The sequence below is a fragment of the Somniosus microcephalus genome, chromosome 22 (assembly GCF_052327205.1).
Source record: "Somniosus microcephalus isolate GS21.2 chromosome 22, FLI_Smic_1.0, whole genome shotgun sequence".
NCBI lineage: Eukaryota > Metazoa > Chordata > Chondrichthyes > Squaliformes > Somniosidae > Somniosus > Somniosus microcephalus.
In genome coordinates, this window is record NC_141008.1 from 34,681,357 (window position 1) to 34,702,842 (window position 21,486).

At 54.6% G+C, this 21,486-nt stretch overlaps 1 protein-coding gene across 2 annotated transcripts in view; it reads right to left on the reverse strand.

The window, feature by feature from the left end:
* Positions 1–19,852, reverse strand: part of tspoap1 (TSPO associated protein 1) — a 333,678-nt gene extending 313,826 nt beyond the window's left edge. The window contains exons 1-2 of one of the 2 annotated variants that reach the window (XM_085964438.1): positions 19,748–19,852; positions 17,218–18,374 (exon numbers count right to left, since the gene is read on the reverse strand). In XM_085964438.1, coding sequence (XP_085820564.1) covers positions 17,218–17,280 — 63 coding nt within the window. In that variant the 5' untranslated portion in view covers positions 17,281–18,374; positions 19,748–19,852. Of the gene's footprint in view, positions 1–17,217; positions 18,548–19,747 lie in introns of both variants that reach the window. The other variant, XM_085964437.1, reaches the window with a different exon arrangement.
* Between the last annotated feature and the right edge of the window lie 1,634 nt (positions 19,853–21,486).

Below are 21,486 nucleotides of genomic sequence, written 5' to 3' on the forward strand. Positions count from 1 at the left end.
TCTGAAAACAGTTGCATTATAACAGTGTTGAGTCAATATACATTAAAACTTGTTGTTGAATAAACCACTTGGGCCTGAATCACGCAGAAGTTATTGTTGAAAGACTAACAACCCTTTGTTGTGACAGAAACTACACGAACCATCCGCTTTCACCACTGTTAACTTCTTCAATACGTCAAACGGCTTCTCCTATGATTTCACCTTCTATACTTGCACAGTAACTTCTGGTGTGCCCAGGACTCCATTCTTGGTCCCTCCTGTCCATAATCAACATTCTACCCCTCAGTAACATCATCTGAGAGCAGGAGATCAGCCTCCACTTGTACAATAACAACATCCCCTACTGCTCTACCACTCCATTACTCCCATTGACCCCGGGGTATCCAACAGCCTTCAGCATCAAGTCCTAAGATAAGCCAAAGTTTCTTTCGACTCAATGTTAGCATGTCGTACAAGCTTCCCAGATGCCTACCACAGCAAAGGCACAGATATGTAACTTTTGGTGTTCCATTTGATCCTGATCTGAGCTTTAAACCCTACATCTGGTCCATCAGCAAAACCTCTAGAACTCTGCCCACTTACACCTTCACCTCAACCTTCTGCTACTGAACCCGTTATCCTTGTCTTAATCTTGAGGATTCATTTCTCACGACTTCATCTCCATTTCCCCCTTTACAAACTTCACCTAATCCAGAACTCTGTGGCCCGAGACCCTTCCTTTACAAAGCCCCAGACCCTCACCATCCCATCCTTGCCAAGCCTGACTAGCTCCCAACGCTCCAGCAAATTGATATCAAGGTTCCCTTTGTGGACTTACTCCATAAATCTGGAAATCTTTTCCAGCCATTAGTCCCAATTTATTCCCTCTACTCCTCTGACTTTGGAGTACTGTCCCCTGCCCACTTCTCACTGAATGACTGCTTATTTCCTGCCCCCCTACTCCTCACTGTGGATACCTCTTTATTCCTTGCCCTCTCGACATCTCTCACTCTAGATGACCGATTATCCCTGCCCCCTCTGGTCCTTTGATTCTAGATGACCGATTATCCCCTGCCCCCTCTGATTCTAGATGACCGATTATCCCCCTGCCCCCTCTGGTCCTCTGATTCTAGATGACCGATTATCCCCTGCCCTCTCTGGTCCTCTGATTCTAGATGACCGATTATCCCCTGCCCTCTCTGGTCCTCTGATTCTAGATGACCGATTATCCCCTGCCCCCTCTGATTCTAGATGACCGATTATCCCCTGCCCCCTCTGGTCCTTTGATTCTAGATGACCGATTATCCCCTGCCCCCTCTGGTCCTCTGATTCCAGATGACCGATTATCCCCCTGCCCCCTCTGATTCTAGATGACCGATTATCCCCTGCCCCCTCTGGTCCTCTGATTCCAGATGACCGATTATCCCCCTGCCCCCTCTGATTCTAGATGACCGATTATCCCCTGCCCCCTCTGGTCCTCTGATTCTAGATGACCGATTATCCCCTGCCCCCTCTGATTCTAGATAACCGATTATCCCCTGCCCCCTCTGGTCCTCTGATTCTAGATGACCGATTATCCCCTGCCCTCTCTGGTCCTCTGATTCTAGATGACCGATTATCCCCTGCCCTCTCTGGTCCTCTGATTCTAGATGACCGATTATCCCCTGCCCCCTCTGATTCAAGATGACCGATTATCCCCTGCCCCCTCTGATTCTAGATGACCGATTATCCCCTGCCCCCTCTGGTCCTCTGATTCCAGATGACCGATTATCCCCCTGCCCCCTCTGATTCTAGATGACCGATTATCCCCTGCCCCCTCTGGTCCTCTGATTCTAGATGACCGATTATCCCCTGCCCCCTCTGATTCGAGATAACCGATTATCCCCTGCCCCCTCTGGTCCTCTGATTCTAGATGACCGATTATCCCCTGCCCTCTCTGGTCCTCTAATTCTAGATGACCGATTATCCCCTGCCCCCTCTGATTCTAGATAACCGATTATCCCCTGCCCCCTCTGGTCCTCTGATTCTAGATGACCGATTATCCCCTGCCCTCTCTGGTCCTCTAATTCTAGATGACCGATTATCCCCTGCCCTCTCCGGTCCTCTGATTCTAGATGACCGATTATCCCCTGCCCCCTCTGATTCTAGATAACCGATTATCCCCTGCCCCCTCTGGTCCTCTGATTCTAGATGACCGATTATCCCCTGCCCTCTCTGGTCCTCTAATTCTAGATGACCGATTATCCCCTGCCCTCTCTGGTCCTCTGATTCTAGATGACCGATTATCCCCTGCCCCCTCTGATTCTAGATGACCGATTATCCCCTGCCCCCTCTGATTCTAGATGACCGATTATCCCCTGCCCCCTCTGGTCCTCTGATTCTAGATGACCGATTATCCCCTGCCCTCTCCGGTCCTCTGATTCTAGATGACCGATTATCCCCTGCCCCCTCTGATTCTAGATAACCGATTATCCCCTGCCCCCTCTGGTCCTCTGATTCTAGATGACCGATTATCCCCTGCCCTCTCTGGTCCTCTAATTCTAGATGACCGATTATCCCCTGCCCTCTCTGGTCCTCTGATTCTAGATGACCGATTATCCCCTGCCCCCTCTGATTCTAGATGACCGATTATCCCCTGCCCCCTCTGATTCTAGATGACCGATTATCCCCTGCCCCCTCTGGTCCTCTGATTCTAGATGACCGATTATCCCCTGCCCCCTCTGGTCCTCTAATTCTAGATGACCGATTATCCCCTGCCCCCTCTGATTCTAGATGACCGATTATCCCCTGCCCCCTCTGGTCCTCGACCTTCCCTGTAGCCTCCCAATTGGTATGCACCTCTCCACCTGTGAAATGCTCTGACATACTAACACTCATATATAGTCGGAGATTAAGTCAAACCATTTAGATGCTAAACAGTTTGGATGGGATTACCATCTGTAACCCACTGGCAGCATCCATTATTACTCATGTTACCTAGTAACTGATGGATTGTAATGAAAAATAAGTTTGATGGTTTCTGATAAAACATGTATTTAAATTAGTGCTGCCTGCACAGAACTCACGGGACATCAGTTTTGTGACACACATTAAAGTGACCTCAAATCAGCTTCAAACTAAAAAACAATCATTCTTCTTCTTAGGCAGTCCCTCGGAACCGAAGATGACTTGCTTCCACATTTTTATGAGTTCTCAGGTGACTGAGGAGTCCAATGCGGGACCTACAGTTTCTGTCACAGGTGGGGCAGACGGTGGTTGAAGGGGCGGGTGGGTGGGGTGCTTGGGTTGACGTGCGCTCCTTCCGCTGTTTGCGCTTGGCTTCCGCTTGCTCCCGGCGAAGAGACTCGAGGTATTCGGTGCCTTCCTGGATGCTTCTCCTCCACTTTGTGCGGTCTTGGGCCAGGGATTCCCAGGTGTCGGTGGGGATGTTGCACTTTTTCAAGGAGACTTTGAGGGTGTCCTTGAAGCATTTCCTCTGCCCACCTGGGCTCTCTTGCCGTGTCGGAGCTCCGAGTAGAGCGCTTGTTTTTGGAGTCTCCTATCGGGCATGCGGAAGATGTGACCCGTCCATCGGAGCTGATCGCGCGTGGTCAAAGCTTCGATGCTGGGGATGTTGGCCTGAGCGAGAACACGGACGTTGGTGCGCCTATCCTGCTAATGGATTTGCAGGATCTTGCGGAGGCAGCGTTGGTGGTACCTCTCCAGTGCTTTGAGGTGCCTGCTGTACATGGTCCATGTCTCTGAGGCATACAGCAGGGCGGGTATCACTGCTGCTCTGTAGACCATGAGCTTAGTGCCACACATTAAAGTGACCTCAAATCAGCTTTAAACTAAAAAACAATTAGTTTCAGTGTGAGCTGCAATAAGAGACAAGGAGAGAATAGCAAACATTGCAATCAGACATTGAGGATATGGGAATACCATGATAGCCAATCACTGCATCCTTACTGTCTGTCTGAATAATAGCAACATATCCTGAGTGTGTGGGCACGCAACCTCCCCAGGCCAGCTCGAGCCAGACTGCAAGTTGTCCAGTGCTTGAATTACAGGTGTCAGCCTGCATCTTACCAGTATGTATGAGAGAGCCTGCTGCAGTGCTCAGCCATTTCCATCTATACCTTGGGTAACTTTTCTTTCGTAATCAAATGAGAGTTACCAGTATCGAGGAGTGACAGTCTTAGTCAGCTGTAGCACAGTTCAAATACTGGGTAAAGGTTCCTCTACACTGCTCCAACTATGTGCCTTCTCATCAATTTCAGAAACGCATATACCAGAGCTTGGCAGTGACCGTTCTAATTTCCTACCAGCATTCATGTGTTTGAGATTGACAAATTCAGAGCAGTTGTGTGTTGGCAACTCAACCAGCAGCAACTGAATTGGAACTGCCCCAAATACATTCAACTCTCAGCCAGTAACAGGAGATCTTCAGCCCATCTGTCTGGACTGGATCCAAACTCAGGTCCCTGAAATGAAACGGTGTCTCACCCAGCCACACATTAAACAAGAGACACTCACCAACAAATTATGGACTGGATGCGGACACAAGCACTCAATATTCCGAGAGCTACACCCAAAACAGACAGTTAAAAGCTCTGCGGTTAGCATCAGTGTCATTTTCAGATCTACAAAAATACACTTAATTATCTCTTACTATTTAAAGCAAGAGCCCAGCTGGAATTAATGGTGTTCCATCATAGCCCGTCTCAAGCAGGATCCACCACTGAAGTGAGAGAAAGTGTGGGTCAGCTCTGCAATCCCCACCCTGCAATCAGAAAGGGGAGTGACCCCTATGAAAAAGTTACCAGCAGATTCTGAACTATCAGTTGTCCAAACATGAGAAAACACACAAGCAGCTGGAACAAACAGATGGTGCCGGAGCCTATAAATATCAAGCATCAGCGTAGCAACATGGAGCGGGTGTGAGAATTGGGCATTATTCAACATCGGAGCACCAAACTTTCAGGCACTGAACAGTTCGGTTTGGTTGAGATTGTTGCGATGTAGTGACTTTCATCAATTAGTGCTTCTTGGTCTCAACTGATACTCTAAGAGGGACCAGCAGCAAGCCCAGAACACGCTGGACTGAGAAACCAGCAGCAAGCCCAGAACACACTGGACTGAGAAACCAGCAGCAAGCCCAGAACACGCTGGACTGAGAAACCAGCAGCAAGCCCAGAACACACTGGACTGAGAAACCAGCAGCAAGCCCAGAACACACTGGACTGAGAAACCAGCAGCAAGCCCAGAACACGCTGGACTGAGAAACCAGCAGCAAGCCCAGAACACACTGGACTGAGAAACCAGCAGCAAGCCCAGAACACGCTGGACTGAGAAACCAGCAGCAAGCCCAGAACACGCTGGACTGAGAAACCAGCAGCAAGCCCAGAACACACTGAAACCGAGAAACCAGCAGCAAGCCCAGAACACACTGGACTGAGAAACCAGCAGCAAGCCCAGAACACACTGAAACCGAGAAACCAGCAGCAAGCCTAGAAAACACTGGACTGAGAAACCAGCAACAAGCCCAGAACACAGGGAACCGAGAAACCAGCAGGAAGCCCAGAACACACTGGACTGAGAAGCCAGCAGCAAGTCCAGAACACACTGGACTGAGAAACCAGCAGCAAGCCCAGAACACACTGGACTGAGAAACCAGCAGCAAGTCCAGAACACACTGGACTGAGAAACCAGCAACAAGCCCAGAACACACTGGACTGAGAAACCAGCAGCAAGCCCAGAACACAGGGAACCAAGAAACCAGCAGCAAGCCCAGAACACACTGGACTGAGAAACCAGCAACAAGTCCAGTATACACTAAACCATGAACCCAGCAGCAAGCCTCGAACACATTGAACCGAGAAACCAGCAGCAAGCCCTGTATACACTGAACCGAGAAACCAGCAAGTCCAGAACACACTGAACCGAGAAACCAGCAGCAAGCCCTGTACACACTGAACCGAGAAACCAGCAGCAAGTCCAGAACACACTGAACCGAGAAACCAGCAGCAAGCCCAGAACACACTGAACCGAGAAACCAGCAGCAAGCCCTGTATACACTGAACCGAGAAACCAGCAAGTCCAGAACACACTGAACCGAGAAACCAGCAGCAAGCCCTGTACACACTGAACCGAGAAACCAGCAGCAAGTCCAGAACACACTGAACCGAGAAACCAGCAGCAAGCCCAGAACACACTGAACAAGAAACCAGCAGCAAGCCCAGGACACACTGAACAGAGAAACCAGCAGCAAGTCCAGAACAGTGAACGGAGAAACCAGCAGCAAACCCAGAACACACTGAAGCACTTTCAGCAAAACCAGTAGAATCAAATTCCAAATTCTTTTGATGGGAAAGAAATGTTGTCCCAGTGGCCGGGAACACTGACTATCCCCCATCAAGAGCCCAATAGCGACACTCAGCAGTCGAACAGCAGGCACTCCTAATATACGGGGACACATTCAGTTGTCAGCCAGACAGAGTTTGCATTTAGTCTCTGAGTCAGAGATGAGAGGCATTTGATACGTTCTCCATTTGTGGATTACTCTTTTTCAATCTCAATGAGTTGCTATGGAAACAAATGTTTCTGTGGAGTGAACAAGTTCCAGGCATCACGCCTGCTGCGATCAGGAGTACAGGACCACATTTATAAAATACAACAGAGCACAACCTCAGAGAAATCATCTTCAAACAGGCTAGAGAGTGCCTTCAATATCAGCGATGTACAGCTGGTCGCACTGTTAACCACGGGAGTTATTTCATTGCTTCAACCTACATTGTTTTTACCGTCCACCGCGTATAACAAGCAAATTACATTAGCACGAACACGTCGCTATATGTGGTGCGGACTGTACCTGATGGCAAGGGAGACTTGCACTGGGCATGGAGAGTATGGTGCCCCTGGCTGGAGACTGCAATGGACAGTGAGGGTGCTGTGCCCCTGGTAGGGGGTTGTACAGGGCAGTGAGAGTACGGAGCTCCCGGCTGGAGAATGTCTGGTCAGTCAGAGTACGGAGCTCTTGGCTGGGGAACGTCTAGTCAGTGAGAGTACGGAGCTCCCGGCTGGGGAACGTCTGGTCAGTGAGAGTACGGAGCTCCCGGCTGGGGAACGTCTGGTCAGTGAGAGGACTGAGATCCCAGCTGGGTAATGTCTAGTCAGTGAGAGTACGGAGCTCCTGGCTGGGGAACGTCTGGTCAGTGAGAGGATGGAGCTCTCAGCTGGGGAACGTCTAGTCAGTGAGAGGACGGAGCTCTCGGCTGGGGAATGTCTGGTCAGTGAGAGAACGGAGCTCTCGGCTGGGGAACATCTGGTCAGTGAGAGTACGGAGCACCCGGCTGGGGAACGTCTGGTCAGTGAGAGGACGGATTTCTCAGCTGGATAATGTCTAGTCAGTGAGAGGATGGAGCTCTCGGTTGGGGAATGTCTGGTCAGTGAGAGGACGGAACTCTCAGCTGGGGAACGTCTGGTCAGTGAGAGGACAGAGCTCCTGGCTGGGGAACGTCTGGTCAGTGAGTGGACAGAGCTCCCGGCTGGAGAATGTCTGGTCAGTGAGAGTACGGTGCTCCTGGCTGGGGAACGTCTGGTCAGTGAGAGTACGGAGCTCCTGGCTGGGGAACGTCTGGTCAGCGAGAGGACTGAGCTCCTGGCTGGGTAATGTCTGGTCAGTGAGAGTACGGAGCTCTCGGCTGGGGAACGTCTGGTCAGTGAGAGGACGGAGCTCTCGGCTGGGTAACGTCTGGTCAGTGAGAGTACGGAGCTCCCGGCTGGGGAACGTCTGGTCAGTGAGAGGACGGAGCTCTCGGCTGGGTAATGTCTGGTCAGTGAGAGGACGGAGCTCTCGGCTGGGTAACGTCTGGTCAGTGAGAGGACGGAGCTCCCGGCTGGGAAACGTCTGGTCAGTGAGAGGACGGTACTGCCTGATGGGACTTCTAGTGGTGTGTTGCAAGCTCTATTTTCACTTCATATCCACTTACAACGTATGGGACAAGAACACAAAGCATTTATTTTATCAGCTCATAAAATGCAGAAACCAGCCTGAAGTGACACCTTTCATTAGCATGCAGAGAGCTGGATCCCACAGTGCCAAGAGCTCGAATGGCTCCAGTGGGTGCATTAATGCTTTACGTTCTCAGCTCCGTTTCCCCTAATGTCTCTGTTTTGGGATCTCTCTACAATAACACACAGATGTTCAGCACTGAAGCAGTAATGAATGACACCATTAAAATGGCTTCTGGTGGTGTCCTGTCCCTCATCACATTTCTGTTGCTTGTACACTATTCATCGGTGTGATAATCAAATACAACATATTAGCACAGACCCGGGATGGTAAACAGGGGAGAGTCAGGAAGGTGGACGAGTCTGGCGGGGGGAAAGAGTTGTGGATCTCTTGTGGTGTTTAGGTGCAATCCATCTCACCTGATTACTCCAAAACCAGTCCGTATTGTTCCAAAAACCAGCACCAACAGGCTATTTGTTCATGCAGGGACATCACAGTTGCGTCTGATCTTGTCCTCACCCAATATCCACAAATGGAAGTCCGACCATCAGGACTGGTTGACTTTTGTCCCCTCCCGAATCCAGGGGCACGGATACTATTTATAGCACCAAAACTATCTGTCTGGCTGGCTGGTTAACTCAGCATCGACCAAGAATTCAACCTCAGACCTTCTGGTCAGTGTGACTCAGTACCCCAGCCCACACTGCCCTTACCTTCCGGTCAGTGTGAGTCAGTACCCCAGCCCACGGTCCCCTTACCTTCCGGTCAGTGTGACTCAGTACCCCAGCCCACACTGCCCTTACCTTCCGGTCAGTGTGACTCAGTACCCCAGCCCACGGTGCCCTTACCTTCCGGTCAGTGTGACTCAGTACCCCAGCCCACACTGCCCTTACCTTCCGGTCAGTGTGACTCAGTACCCCAGCCTACGGTGCCCTTACCTTCCGGTCAGTGTGACTCAGTACCCCAGCCCACACTGCCCTTACCTTCCGGTCAGTGTGACTCAGTACCCCAGCCCACACTGCCCTTACCTTACGGGCAGTGTGACTCAGTACCCCAGCCCACACTGCCCTTACCTTCCGGTCAGTGTGACTCAGTACCCCAGCCCACACTGCCCTTACCTTCCAGTCAGTGTGACTCAGTACCCCAGCCCACGGTGCCCTTACCTTCCGGTCAGTGTGACTCAGTACCCCAGCCCACACTGCCCTTACCTTCCGGTCAGTGTGACTCAGTACCCCAGCCCACACTGCCCTTACCTTCCGGTCAGTGTGACTCAGTACCCCAGCCCACACTGCCCTTACCTTCCGGTCAGTGTGACTCAGTACCCCAGCCCACGGTGCCCTTACCTTCCGGTCAGTGTGACTCAGTACCCCAGCCCACGGTGCCCTTACCTTCCGGTCAGTGTGACTCAGTACCCCAGCCCACAGTGCCCTTACCTTCCGGTCAGTGTGACTCAGTACCCCAGCCCACGGTGCCCTTACCTTCCGGTCAGTGTGACTCAGTACCCCAGCCCACGGTGCCCTTACCTTCCGGTCAGTGTGACTCAGTACCCCAGCCCACACTGCCCTTACCTTCCGGTCAGTGTGACTCAGTACCCCAGCCCACACTGCCCTTACCTTCCGGTCAGTGTGACTCAGTACCCCAGCCCACAGTGCCCTTACCTTCCGGTCAGTGTGACTCAGTACCCCAGCCCACGGTGCCCTTACCTTCCGGTCAGTGTGACTCAGTACCCCAGCCCACACTGCCCTTACCTTCCGGTCAGTGTGACTCAGTACCCCAGCCCACACTGCCCTTACCTTCCGGTCAGTGTGACTCAGTACCCCAGCCCACACTGCCCTTACCTTCCGGTCAGTGTGACTCAGTACCCCAGCCCACACTGCCCTTACCTTCCGGTCAGTGTGACTCAGTACCCCAGCCCACACTGCCCTTACCTTCCGGTCAGTGTGACTCAGTACCCCAGCCCACGGTGCCCTTACCTTCCGGTCAGTGTGACTCAGTACCCCAGCCCACGGTGCCCTTGCCTTCCGGTCAGTGTGAGTCAGTACCCCAGCCCACGGTCCCCTTACCTTCCGGTCAGTGTGACTCAGTACCCCAGCCCACGGTGCCCTTACCTTCCGGTCAGTGTGACTCAGTACCCCAGCCCACACTGCCCTTACCTTCCGGTCAGTGTGACTCAGTACCCCAGCCCACACTGCCCTTACCTTCCGGTCAGTGTGACTCAGTACCCCAGCCCACACTGCCCTTACCTTCCGGTCAGTGTGACTCAGTACCCCAGCCCACACTGCCCTTACCTTCCGGTCAGTGTGACTCAGTACCCCAGCCCACGGTGCCCTTACCTTCCGGTCAGTGTGACTCAGTACCCCAGCCCACACTGCCCTTACCTTCCGGTCAGTGTGAGTCAGTACCCCAGCCCACGGTCCCCTTACCTTCCGGTCAGTGTGACTCAGTACCCCAGCCCACACTGCCCTTACCTTCCGGTCAGTGTGACTCAGTACCCCAGCCCACGGTGCCCTTACCTTCCGGTCAGTGTGACTCAGTACCCCAGCCCACACTGCCCTTACCTTCCGGTCAGTGTGACTCAGTACCCCAGCCTACGGTGCCCTTACCTTCCGGTCAGTGTGACTCAGTACCCCAGCCCACACTGCCCTTACCTTCCGGTCAGTGTGACTCAGTACCCCAGCCCACACTGCCCTTACCTTACGGGCAGTGTGACTCAGTACCCCAGCCCACACTGCCCTTACCTTCCGGTCAGTGTGACTCAGTACCCCAGCCCACACTGCCCTTACCTTCCAGTCAGTGTGACTCAGTACCCCAGCCCACGGTGCCCTTACCTTCCGGTCAGTGTGACTCAGTACCCCAGCCCACACTGCCCTTACCTTCCGGTCAGTGTGACTCAGTACCCCAGCCCACACTGCCCTTACCTTCCGGTCAGTGTGACTCAGTACCCCAGCCCACACTGCCCTTACCTTCCGGTCAGTGTGACTCAGTACCCCAGCCCACGGTGCCCTTACCTTCCGGTCAGTGTGACTCAGTACCCCAGCCCACGGTGCCCTTACCTTCCGGTCAGTGTGACTCAGTACCCCAGCCCACAGTGCCCTTACCTTCCGGTCAGTGTGACTCAGTACCCCAGCCCACGGTGCCCTTACCTTCCGGTCAGTGTGACTCAGTACCCCAGCCCACGGTGCCCTTACCTTCCGGTCAGTGTGACTCAGTACCCCAGCCCACACTGCCCTTACCTTCCGGTCAGTGTGACTCAGTACCCCAGCCCACACTGCCCTTACCTTCCGGTCAGTGTGACTCAGTACCCCAGCCCACAGTGCCCTTACCTTCCGGTCAGTGTGACTCAGTACCCCAGCCCACGGTGCCCTTACCTTCCGGTCAGTGTGACTCAGTACCCCAGCCCACACTGCCCTTACCTTCCGGTCAGTGTGACTCAGTACCCCAGCCCACACTGCCCTTACCTTCCGGTCAGTGTGACTCAGTACCCCAGCCCACACTGCCCTTACCTTCCGGTCAGTGTGACTCAGTACCCCAGCCCACACTGCCCTTACCTTCCGGTCAGTGTGACTCAGTACCCCAGCCCACACTGCCCTTACCTTCCGGTCAGTGTGACTCAGTACCCCAGCCCACGGTGCCCTTACCTTCCGGTCAGTGTGACTCAGTACCCCAGCCCACGGTGCCCTTGCCTTCCGGTCAGTGTGACTCAGTACCCCAGCCCACGGTGCCCTTACCTTCCGGTCAGTGTGACTCAGTACCCCAGCCCACGGTGCCCTTACCTTCTGGTCAGTGTGACTCAGTACCCCAGCCCACGGTGCCCTTACCTTCCGGTCAGTGTGACTCAGTACCCCAGCCCACACTGCCCTTACCTTCCGGTCAGTGTGACTCAGTACCCCAGCCCACGGTGCCCTTACCTTACGGTCAGTGTGACTCAGTACCCCAGCCCACGGTGCCCTTACCTTCCGGTCAGTGTGACTCAGTACCCCAGCCCACACTGCCCTTACCTTCCGGTCAGTGTGACTCAGTACCCCAGCCCACACTGCCCTTACCTTCCGGTCAGTGTGACTCAGTACCCCAGCCCACACTGCCCTTACCTTCCGGTCAGTGTGACTCAGTACCCCAGCCCACACTGCCCTTACCTTCCGGTCAGTGTGACTCAGTACCCCAGCCCATACTGCCCTTACCTTCCGGTCAGTGTGACTCAGTACCCCAGCCCACGGTGCCCTTACCTTCCGGTCAGTGTGACTCAGTACCCCAGCCCACACTGCCCTTACCTTCCGGTCAGTGTGACTCAGTACCCCAGCCCACGGTGCCATTACCTTCCGGTCAGTATGACTCAGTACCCCAGCCCACGGTGCCCTTACCTTCCGGTCAGTGTGACTCAGTACCCCAGCCCATGGTGCCCTTACCTTCCGGTCAGTGTGCCTCAGTACCCCAGCCCACGGTGCCCTTACCTTCCGGTCAGTGTGACTCAGTACCCCAGCCCACGGTGCCCTTACCTTCCGGTCAGTGTGACTCAGTACCCCAGCCCACACTGCCCTTACCTTCCGGTCAGTGTGACTCAGTACCCCAGCCCACACTGCCCTTACCTTCCGGTCAGTGTGACTCAGTACCCCAGCCCACGGTGCCCTTACCTTCCGGTCAGTGTGACTCAGTACCCCAGCCCACACTGCCCTTACCTTCCGGTCAGTGTGACTCAGTACCCCAGCCCACACTGCCCTTACCTTCCGGTCAGTGTGACTCAGTACCCCAGCCCACACTGCCCTTACCTTCCGGTCAGTGTGACTCAGTACCCCAGCCCACGGTGCCCTTACCTTCCGGTCAGTGTGACTCAGTACCCCAGCCCACGGTGCCCTTACCTTCCGGTCAGTGTGACTCAGTACCCCAGCCCATACTGCCCTTACCTTCCGGTCAGTGTGACTCAGTACCCCAGCCCACGGTGCCCTTACCTTCCGGTCAGTGTGACTCAGTACCCCAGCCCACACTGCCCTTACCTTCCGGTCAGTGTGACTCAGTACCCCAGCCCACACTGCCCTTACCTTCCGGTCAGTGTGACTCAGTACCCCAGCCCACACTGCCCTTACCTTCCGGTCAGTGTGACTCAGTACCCCAGCCCACACTGCCCTTACCTTCCGCTCAGTGTGACTCAGTACCCCAGCCCACACTGCCCTTACCTTCCGGTCAGTGTGACTCAGTACCCCAGCCCATACTGCCCTTACCTTCCGGTCAGTGTGACTCAGTACCCCAGCCCACACTGCCCTTACCTTCCGGTCAGTGTGACTCAGTACCCCAGCCCACACTGCCCTTACCTTCCGGTCAGTGTGACTCAGTACCCCAGCCCACACTGCCCTTACCTTCCGGTCAGTGTGACTCAGTACCCCAGCCCACACTGCCCTTACCTTCCGGTCAGTGTGACTCAGTACCCCAGCCCACACTGCCCTTACCTTCCGCTCAGTGTGACTCAGTACCCCAGCCCACACTGCCCTTACCTTCCGGTCAGTGTGACTCAGTACCCCAGCCCATACTGCCCTTACCTTCCGGTCAGTGTGACTCAGTACCCCAGCCCACACTGCCCTTACCTTCCGGTCAGTGTGACTCAGTACCCCAGCCCACACTGCCCTTACCTTCCGGTCAGTGTGACTCAGTACCCCAGCCCACACTGCCCTTACCTTCCGGTCAGTGTGACTCAGTACCCCAGCCCACGGTGCCCTTACCTTCCGGTCAGTGTGACTCAGTACCCCAGCCCACGGTGCCCTTACCTTCCGGTCAGTGTGACTCAGTACCCCAGCCCACACTGCCCTTACCTTCCGGTCAGTGTGACTCAGTACCCCAGCCCACACTGCCCTTACCTTCCGGTCAGTGTGACTCAGTACCCCAGCCCACGGTGCCCTTAACTTCCGGTCAGTGTGACTCAGTACCCCAGCCCACACTGCCCTTACCTTCCGGTCAGTGCGACTCAGTACCCCAGCTCACGGTGCCCTTACCTTCCGGTCAGTGTGACTCAGTACCCCAGCCTACACTGCCCTTACCTTCCGGTCAGTGTGACTCAGTACCCCAGCCCACACTGCCCTTATCTTCCGGTCAGTGTGACTCAGTACCCCAGCCCACGGTGCCCTTACCTTCCGGTCAGTGTGACTCAGTACCCCAGCCCACGGTGCCCTTACCTTCCGGTCAGTGAGACTCAGTACCCCAGCCCACGGTGCCCTTACCTTCCGGTCAGTGTGACTCAGTACCCCAGCCCACACTGCCCTTACCTTCCGGTCAGTGTGACTCAGTACCCCAGCCCACGCTGCCCTTACCTTCCGGTCAGTGTGACTCAGTACCCCAGCCCACACTGCCCTTACCTTCCGGTCAGTGCGACTCAGTACCCCAGCTCACGGTGCCCTTACCTTCCGGTCAGTGTGACTCAGTACCCCAGCCTACACTGCCCTTACCTTCCGGTCAGTGTGACTCAGTACCCCAGCCCACACTGCCCTTATCTTCCGGTCAGTGTGACTCAGTACCCCAGCCCACGGTGCCCTTACCTTCCGGTCAGTGTGACTCAGTACCCCAGCCCACGGTGCCCTTACCTTCCGGTCAGTGAGACTCAGTACCCCAGCCCACGGTGCCCTTACCTTCCAGTCAGTGTGACTCAGTACCCCAGCCCACACTGCCCTTACCTTCCGGTCAGTGTGACTCAGTACCCCAGCCCACGCTGCCCTTACCTTCCGGTCAGTGTGACTCAGTACCCCAGCCCACACTGCCCTTACCTTCCGGTCAGTGTGACTCAGTACCCCAGCCCACACTGCCCTTACCTTCCGGTCAGTGTGACTCAGTACCCCAGCCCACACTGCCCTTACCTTCCGGTCAGTGTGACTCAGTACCCCAGCCCACGGTGCCCTTACCTTCCGGTCAGTGTGACTCAGTACCCCAGCCCACACTGCCCTTACCTTCCGGTCAGTGTGACTCAGTACCCCAGCCCACACTGCCCTTACCTTCCGGTCAGTGTGACTCAGTACCCCAGCCCACGGTGCCCTTACCTTCCGGTCAGTGTGACTCAGTACCCCAGCCCACGGTGCCCTTACCTTCCAGTCAGTGTGACTCAGTACCCCAGCCCACAGTGCCCTTACCTTCCGGTCAGTGTGACTCAGTACCCCAGCCCACACTGCCCTTACCTTCCGGTCAGTGTGAGTCAGTACCCCAGCCCACACTGCCCTTACCTTCCGGTCAGTGTGACTCAGTACCCCAGCCCACACTGCCCTTACCTTCCGGTCAGTGTGACTCAGTACCCCAGCCCACACTGCCCTTACCTTCCGGTCAGTGTGACTCAGTACCCCAGTCCACGGTGCCCTTACCTTCCGGTCAGTGTGACTCAGTACCCCAGCCCACACTGCCCTTACCTTCCGGTCAGTGTGACTCAGTACCCCAGCCCACACTGCCCTTACCTTCCGGTCAGTGTGACTCAGTACCCCAGCCCACACTGCCCTTACCTTCCGGTCAGTGTGACTCAGTACCCCAGCCCACGGTGCCCTTACCTTCCGGTCAGTGTGACTCAGTACCCCAGCCCACGGTGCCCTTACCTTCCGGTCAGTGTGACTAGGTACCCCAGCCCACAGTGCCCTTACCTTCCGGTCAGTGTGACTCAGTACCCCAGCCCACACTGCCCTTACCTTCCGGTCAGTGTGACTCAGTACCCCAGCCCACACTGCCCTTACCTTCCGGTCAGTATGACTCAGTACCCCAGCCCACGGTGCCCTTACCTTCCGGTCAGTGTGACTCAGTACCCCAGCCCACACTGCCCTTACCTTCCGGTCAGTGTGACTCAGTACCCCAGCCCACAGTGCCCTTACCTTCCGGTCAGCGTGACTCAGTACCCCAGCCCACACTGCCCTTACCTTCCGGTCAGTGTGACTCAGTACCCCAGCCCACGGTGCCCTTACCTTCCGGTCAGTGTGACTCAGTACCCCAGCCCACACTGCCCTTACCTTCCGGTCAGTGTGACTCAGTACCCCAGCCCACGGTGCCCTTACCTTCCGGTCAGTGTGACTCAGTACCCCAGCCCACGGTGCCCTTACCTTCCGGTCAGTGTGACTCAGTACCCCAGCCCACAGTGCCCTTACCTTCCGGTCAGTGTGACTCAGTACCCCAGCCCACACTGCCCTTACCTTCCGGTCAGTGTGACTCAGTACCCCAGCCCACACTGCCCTTACCTTCCGGTCAGTATGACTCAGTACCCCAGCCCACGGTGCCCTTACCTTCCGGTCAGTGTGACTCAGTACCCCAGCCCACACTGCCCTTACCTTCCGGTCAGTGTGACTCAGTACCCCAGCCCACGGTGCCCTTACCTTCCAGTCAGTGTGACTCAGTACCCCAGCCCACAGTGCCCTTACCTTCCGGTCAGCGTGACTCAGTACCCCAGCCCACACTGCCCTTACCTTCCGGTCAGTGTGACTCAGTACCCCAGCCCACGGTGCCCTTACCTTCCGGTCAGTGTGACTCAGTACCCCAGCCCACACTGCCCTTACCTTCCGGTCAGTGGGACTCAGTACCCCAGCCCACGGTGCCCTTACCTTCCGGTCAGTGTGACTCAGTACCCCAGCCCACACTGCCCTTACCTTCCGGTCAGTATGACTCAGTACCCCAGCCCACGGTGCCCTTACCTTCCGGTCAGTGTGACTCAGTACCCCAGCCCACAGTGCCCTTACCTTCCGGTCAGTGTGACTCAGTGCCCCAGCCCACACTGCCCTTACCTTCCGGTCAGTGTGACTCAGTACCCCAGCCCACGGTGCCCTTACCTTCCAGTCAGTGTGACTCAGGAGCATATAACAATAATAACAACTTGTATTTATATAGCGCCTTTAATGTTGTAAAACAGCCCAAGGCGCTTCACAGGAGCGATTATGAAACAAGATTTGTCAGCGAGCCACACAAGGAGGTATTAAGCCAGGGTCAAAGATGTAGATTTCAAGAAGCGTCTTAAAGCGAGACGGTGAGGTTCAGGGAGGGAGTTCCAGAGTTCAGGGCCTAGACAGCTGAAGGCACGGCCGCCAATGGTGGAGCAATGAAAATTGAGGATGCGCAGTGTCCAGAATTGGAGGAGCGCAGAGATCTCGGAGGGTTGTAGGGCTGGAGGAGATTCCAGAGATAGGGAGGGTCGAGACCGTGGAGTGATTTGAACAAGAGGATAAGAATTTTAAAATCGCTCCATGGTGCCTTTACCCCAGTGCTGCTAGAAGCACTGTGTACTGTTAGAGAAACAAGGAATGTCTTACCATGTTGTTGGTGCCACCATACGATCGGGAGGGACTCTGGAGCTGCCATCTTCCTGAGGACATGGATACGAGGCGTCGCTGCCAAGCAGGAGACCTGTAGCAGACCCCGATACCACAGTGCAGGTACCTGATAACAGGTTACTTTTATACTGTTCTCGTCAGTACAAGATCTTTGAACAAGATCACCCAAGAGCAACACCAGGTTAGCGAGAGGTAGAGCAGGAGCAACCTGTTGTTACTGCAGTTTCTGGGCAGTTGCTAAGAAATCGTTTGCTGTTGTGTGTCTCTCAGGAGCGTTACCAGGAAATGCGAGGAGTGTAATGATTAAATGCTCATGCAGGAGCACTTCCCTCTCTAATTCAATGGGAGATGCCCATTCTGCAGCATTTCTCTCAGGAGTTCACCAGGAGATGCCAAGTCGGCAGCGTTTTCCCTCGGGAGCGTTACCGGGGATACCCATTTAGCAGTGTTCCTCTCTCAAGTCACTGGTAGATGCCCGCTTAGCGGTGCCTGTCTCACGAGTTTGCTGGGAAATGCCTGTTTAACGCTGGTTCCATCAGGAATGTCACCAGGAGATGCCTGTTCAGCAGCGTTTCTCTCACAGCTTGGACAGCAAGAAGAAATGTCGGATGGCTCTATGCGCTGGTTACATTTCCTACAGATTTTCTCCCAAAGCCTGCCTGAGCAGGAAAGCTTTTTCTGTCCATGTTTCTCAGTTTGTATGTTCTGCCCATTCAAACTGACAAGAGTTTTTTCAGCGGTTCTCTGATGCAGTCACCTGGCTTTTTCTGCCACTTCTCACCCAAGCTGCAGGCTCCACTCGCACTGCCCAGTTCCTCAACTGCTGCCACGGTGCATCCTGTCCGCTGTCAGGAGCCTCTTGCAGCTGCTCCTCAGTTCCTTCAGTTGCATATCGTCCCAGCGAAGTATCGCCCCTGGTTCGGTTGCGCGCTCCGTTCCTTCTCTGGGACCTCCTTCAGTCTCCACAGCTCTTGGATCATCTTTGCGTGACGTCTGTCATCTTACACCCAGCAGAGGCTCCGTCCTTGCCTGCATATTGCCTGAACTCAACGAGGAAGCCTTGGCTCTCTGTTTTTTTCCTGTTTCTGCTTCTCTCTCTCCTGTCTGTAATCCCCCACAATCCTGTTTCCAGCTTTCTTGGATGAAAGATCAAACATATTATAACTCGGTTTATTCATGTTCCCTTTTTAGTCTCAGTCTTAGCATTGACTTCATGCAGGGCAAGGATTAAAGCGAAGGGTTCTTATGTTCCAGCATGCAAACTCACTCACTGCAGGCTTTCCTTAGCATGCATACAAAGCACACGAGGCTGTGAGGTCAGAAGAGAGCAGGTTAATAATCTAGCAGTTTTAGCAGATAACACACACACATGGGTTAAAGCAGAGCCCCCGACACACAACAGAGATCAGCAGATCCCCACAGAACAAAGAAATGTCTATTAAATAAAAGACTTGCATTTACATAGCGCCTTTCATGACCACCGGACGTCCCAAAGCGCTTTACAGGCAACAAAGTACTTTAAAAAAAATTTTTTAAGTGTAGTCACTGTTGTAATGTAGGAAACGCGGCAGCCAATTTGCACTCGGCAAGCTCCCACAAACAGCAATGAGGTAATGACCAGATCATCTGTTTTAGCGGTGTTGATTGAGGGATAAATAATGGCCAGGACACCGGGGATAACTCCCCCGCTCTTAAATTATTATTAGAAGGTTTTTGGGGCAGTGAGAATAAAGCTCCTTCAGCAGGTTCTCCCTCCCCATTGCACTGTATATATTTAGAAATAACTGGCCAGTGTCAGTGTGAGTGTTTCATATTTATTAATGAGTTTTTGCTCTATAAATGCTGAGATATGGATGCTGGGATGCTGTCCCAGGTCAGCACAGCATTGCCCTTCCGCGACTGGTGGGCATCTGAATGCATCATCGCCCCCGGAAACAAAATTTTAATTTGATTTGTTAAGTTTCCTTTTACTTTGTTTTTTAAGTTTTAGTCCTTATTGGTTGTGCCCCTTTAAAATGGGGGCGCATGCTGAAAGTTAATTAACAAATACTGAAATAAAGAGTCAGCACAGCCCCCTCTGCTGGTGGAGCGGGGTAACTGCAGCCTCACGGTCCCGGCCGGGAGCAGCGCTCCTCTACCGGTGGAGCGGGGTAACTGCAGCCTCACGGTCCCGGCCGGGAGCAGCGCCCCTCTGCTGGTGGAGCCGGGTAACTGCAGCCTCACGGTCCCGGCCGGGAGCAGCGCCCCCTCTGCTGGTGGAGCCGGGTAACTGCAGCCTCACGGTCCCGGCCGGGAGCAGCGCCCCATGTTGCCCCACTCGCGCTGTCAGTTGACCCCTTTTCTTTCAGGGGGGGAATTTAACGCCAACCTGCAGGCTTCAGACAGCTGGGTGAGTCTGGGCCCGGTCGCTCCCTGCAACCGGGTGCAGGCTCCCTGTCGAACCTCGGGCCCCGGAGCTAAATTATCGGCCGCCCGTTAAACTCAGGCCGGAGCCGGCTCAAGGCCTCACCTCTGGCTTCCACTTTAAATCCGGCTCCGCTATAAATTAGTTGGGTTAAAATCTGCACCCGAACGGCTTCCAACTCCCCCGGGGTAGCGCTGCTGAGCCGGAGACACTCACCCAGAGCCGGCGGCGGCGAGACCGTTACCCGAGCAACCGAGGCAGGGACTGCAGCGCCGCCCGGCGGCCAATCGCGGGACTGCGGCGCTGCCCGGCGGCCAATCGCGGGACTGCAGCGCTGCCCGGCGGCTAATCGCGGCTCTGCAGCGCCGCCCGGTGGCCAATCGCGTCACTGCAGCGCCGCCCGGTGGCCAATCGCGGGACTGCAGCGCCGCCCGGCGGCTAATCGCGGCTCTGCAGCGCCGCCCGGCGGCCAATCGCGGGAGTGCAGCGCCGCCTGGCGGCCAATCGCGGGACTGCAACGCCGCCTGGCGGCCAATCGCGGGACTGCAACGCCGCCCGGTGGCCAATCGCGAGACTGCAGCGCCGCCCGGCGGCCAATCGCGGGAGTGTAGCGCCGCCCGGCAGCCAATCGCGGGACTGCAGCGCCGCCCGGCGGCCAATCGCGGCTCTGCAGCGCCGCCAATCGGCGCGTAAGGGAACATCGGATTTCCTGCGCAACCTGCATTTAGAATGGCCCTGAAATTAGGATCGGGAGCTTGCCGCGCGTGCAAGCCCCCGATGTGCACTCACCCGGCGCTCTGACAGCTGAAGCTGGGCCGGTTCAGATGTCGGCGCGATGTGCTTGCCTGATCCAGTGGCATAGTTAGTGCGATGTGCCGGCTGGGATCAGGTGAGCACTGTGCAGCCAATCAGGGAAGGGGAAACTCATTCATGAGTTTGACAGTAAGAGCTGTCAAACTCATGAAAACTCCTGGCCCCAAAACACTACTTAAACCTGAAAGAAAATTTTAAAAAACATTGCACTACTTAAATGAACAATAAAGAACTCTGAAAAACTATTTTAAACAATAATTTTAAAATTTGAAAAAAAAAAGTATATAAAAAATCGGGGCTAAAACTAAACTTACCTTACTGTAAATTCTTTAAAAGTAACAAACCTGTGGGAAAAAAGTCTCAATTGTACTAAAAGCCCACTTACCTGAAAAACTAAGTACTTACGTGTGGTTTTTCAATGCGTAAAGACCGGAGGCCTTTACACACGCGCAACTCTGAAAAAAAAAGGAATTTCACTGCGCACGCGCTGCCTGTGCAGTCGCGTGCGTTCTGCCTCTTAACCCCTTGGATCAGAGGACAGGAAATGCCGGTTTTCAGCGCATGCGCTGTGCATGCTGAAAACCGGCAATTCCTCCGGGCACACGCATGAGTACCCCATCCGTACTCACGCGTTGTGCCCGGAATTACTGGGCCAATATGTTTCAACGACAACATCTTGTATTTATATAGCGCGTTTAAGGACCCAAAGCGCTTCACGGGAGCTATTGTCAAAGAAAAATTGACACCGAGCCACATAAGGAGATATAAGGACAGGGCTTAGTCAAAGATGTATGTTTGAAGGAGCGTCTTCAAGGAGGAGAGAGAGGCGGAGAGGGAGAGGTTAGGGCCTGGGCAGCTGAAGGCACGGTCACCAATGATTAAATTGGGAATGCGCAAGAGGCCAGAATTGGCATAGGTAAGAGATCTTGGAGCATTGTAGGGCTGGAGGACGTTAGAGAGGTAGGGAGGGGCGAGGCCATGGAGAGATATGAAAACAAGGATGAGAATTTTAAAATTTAGTCATTGCCAGA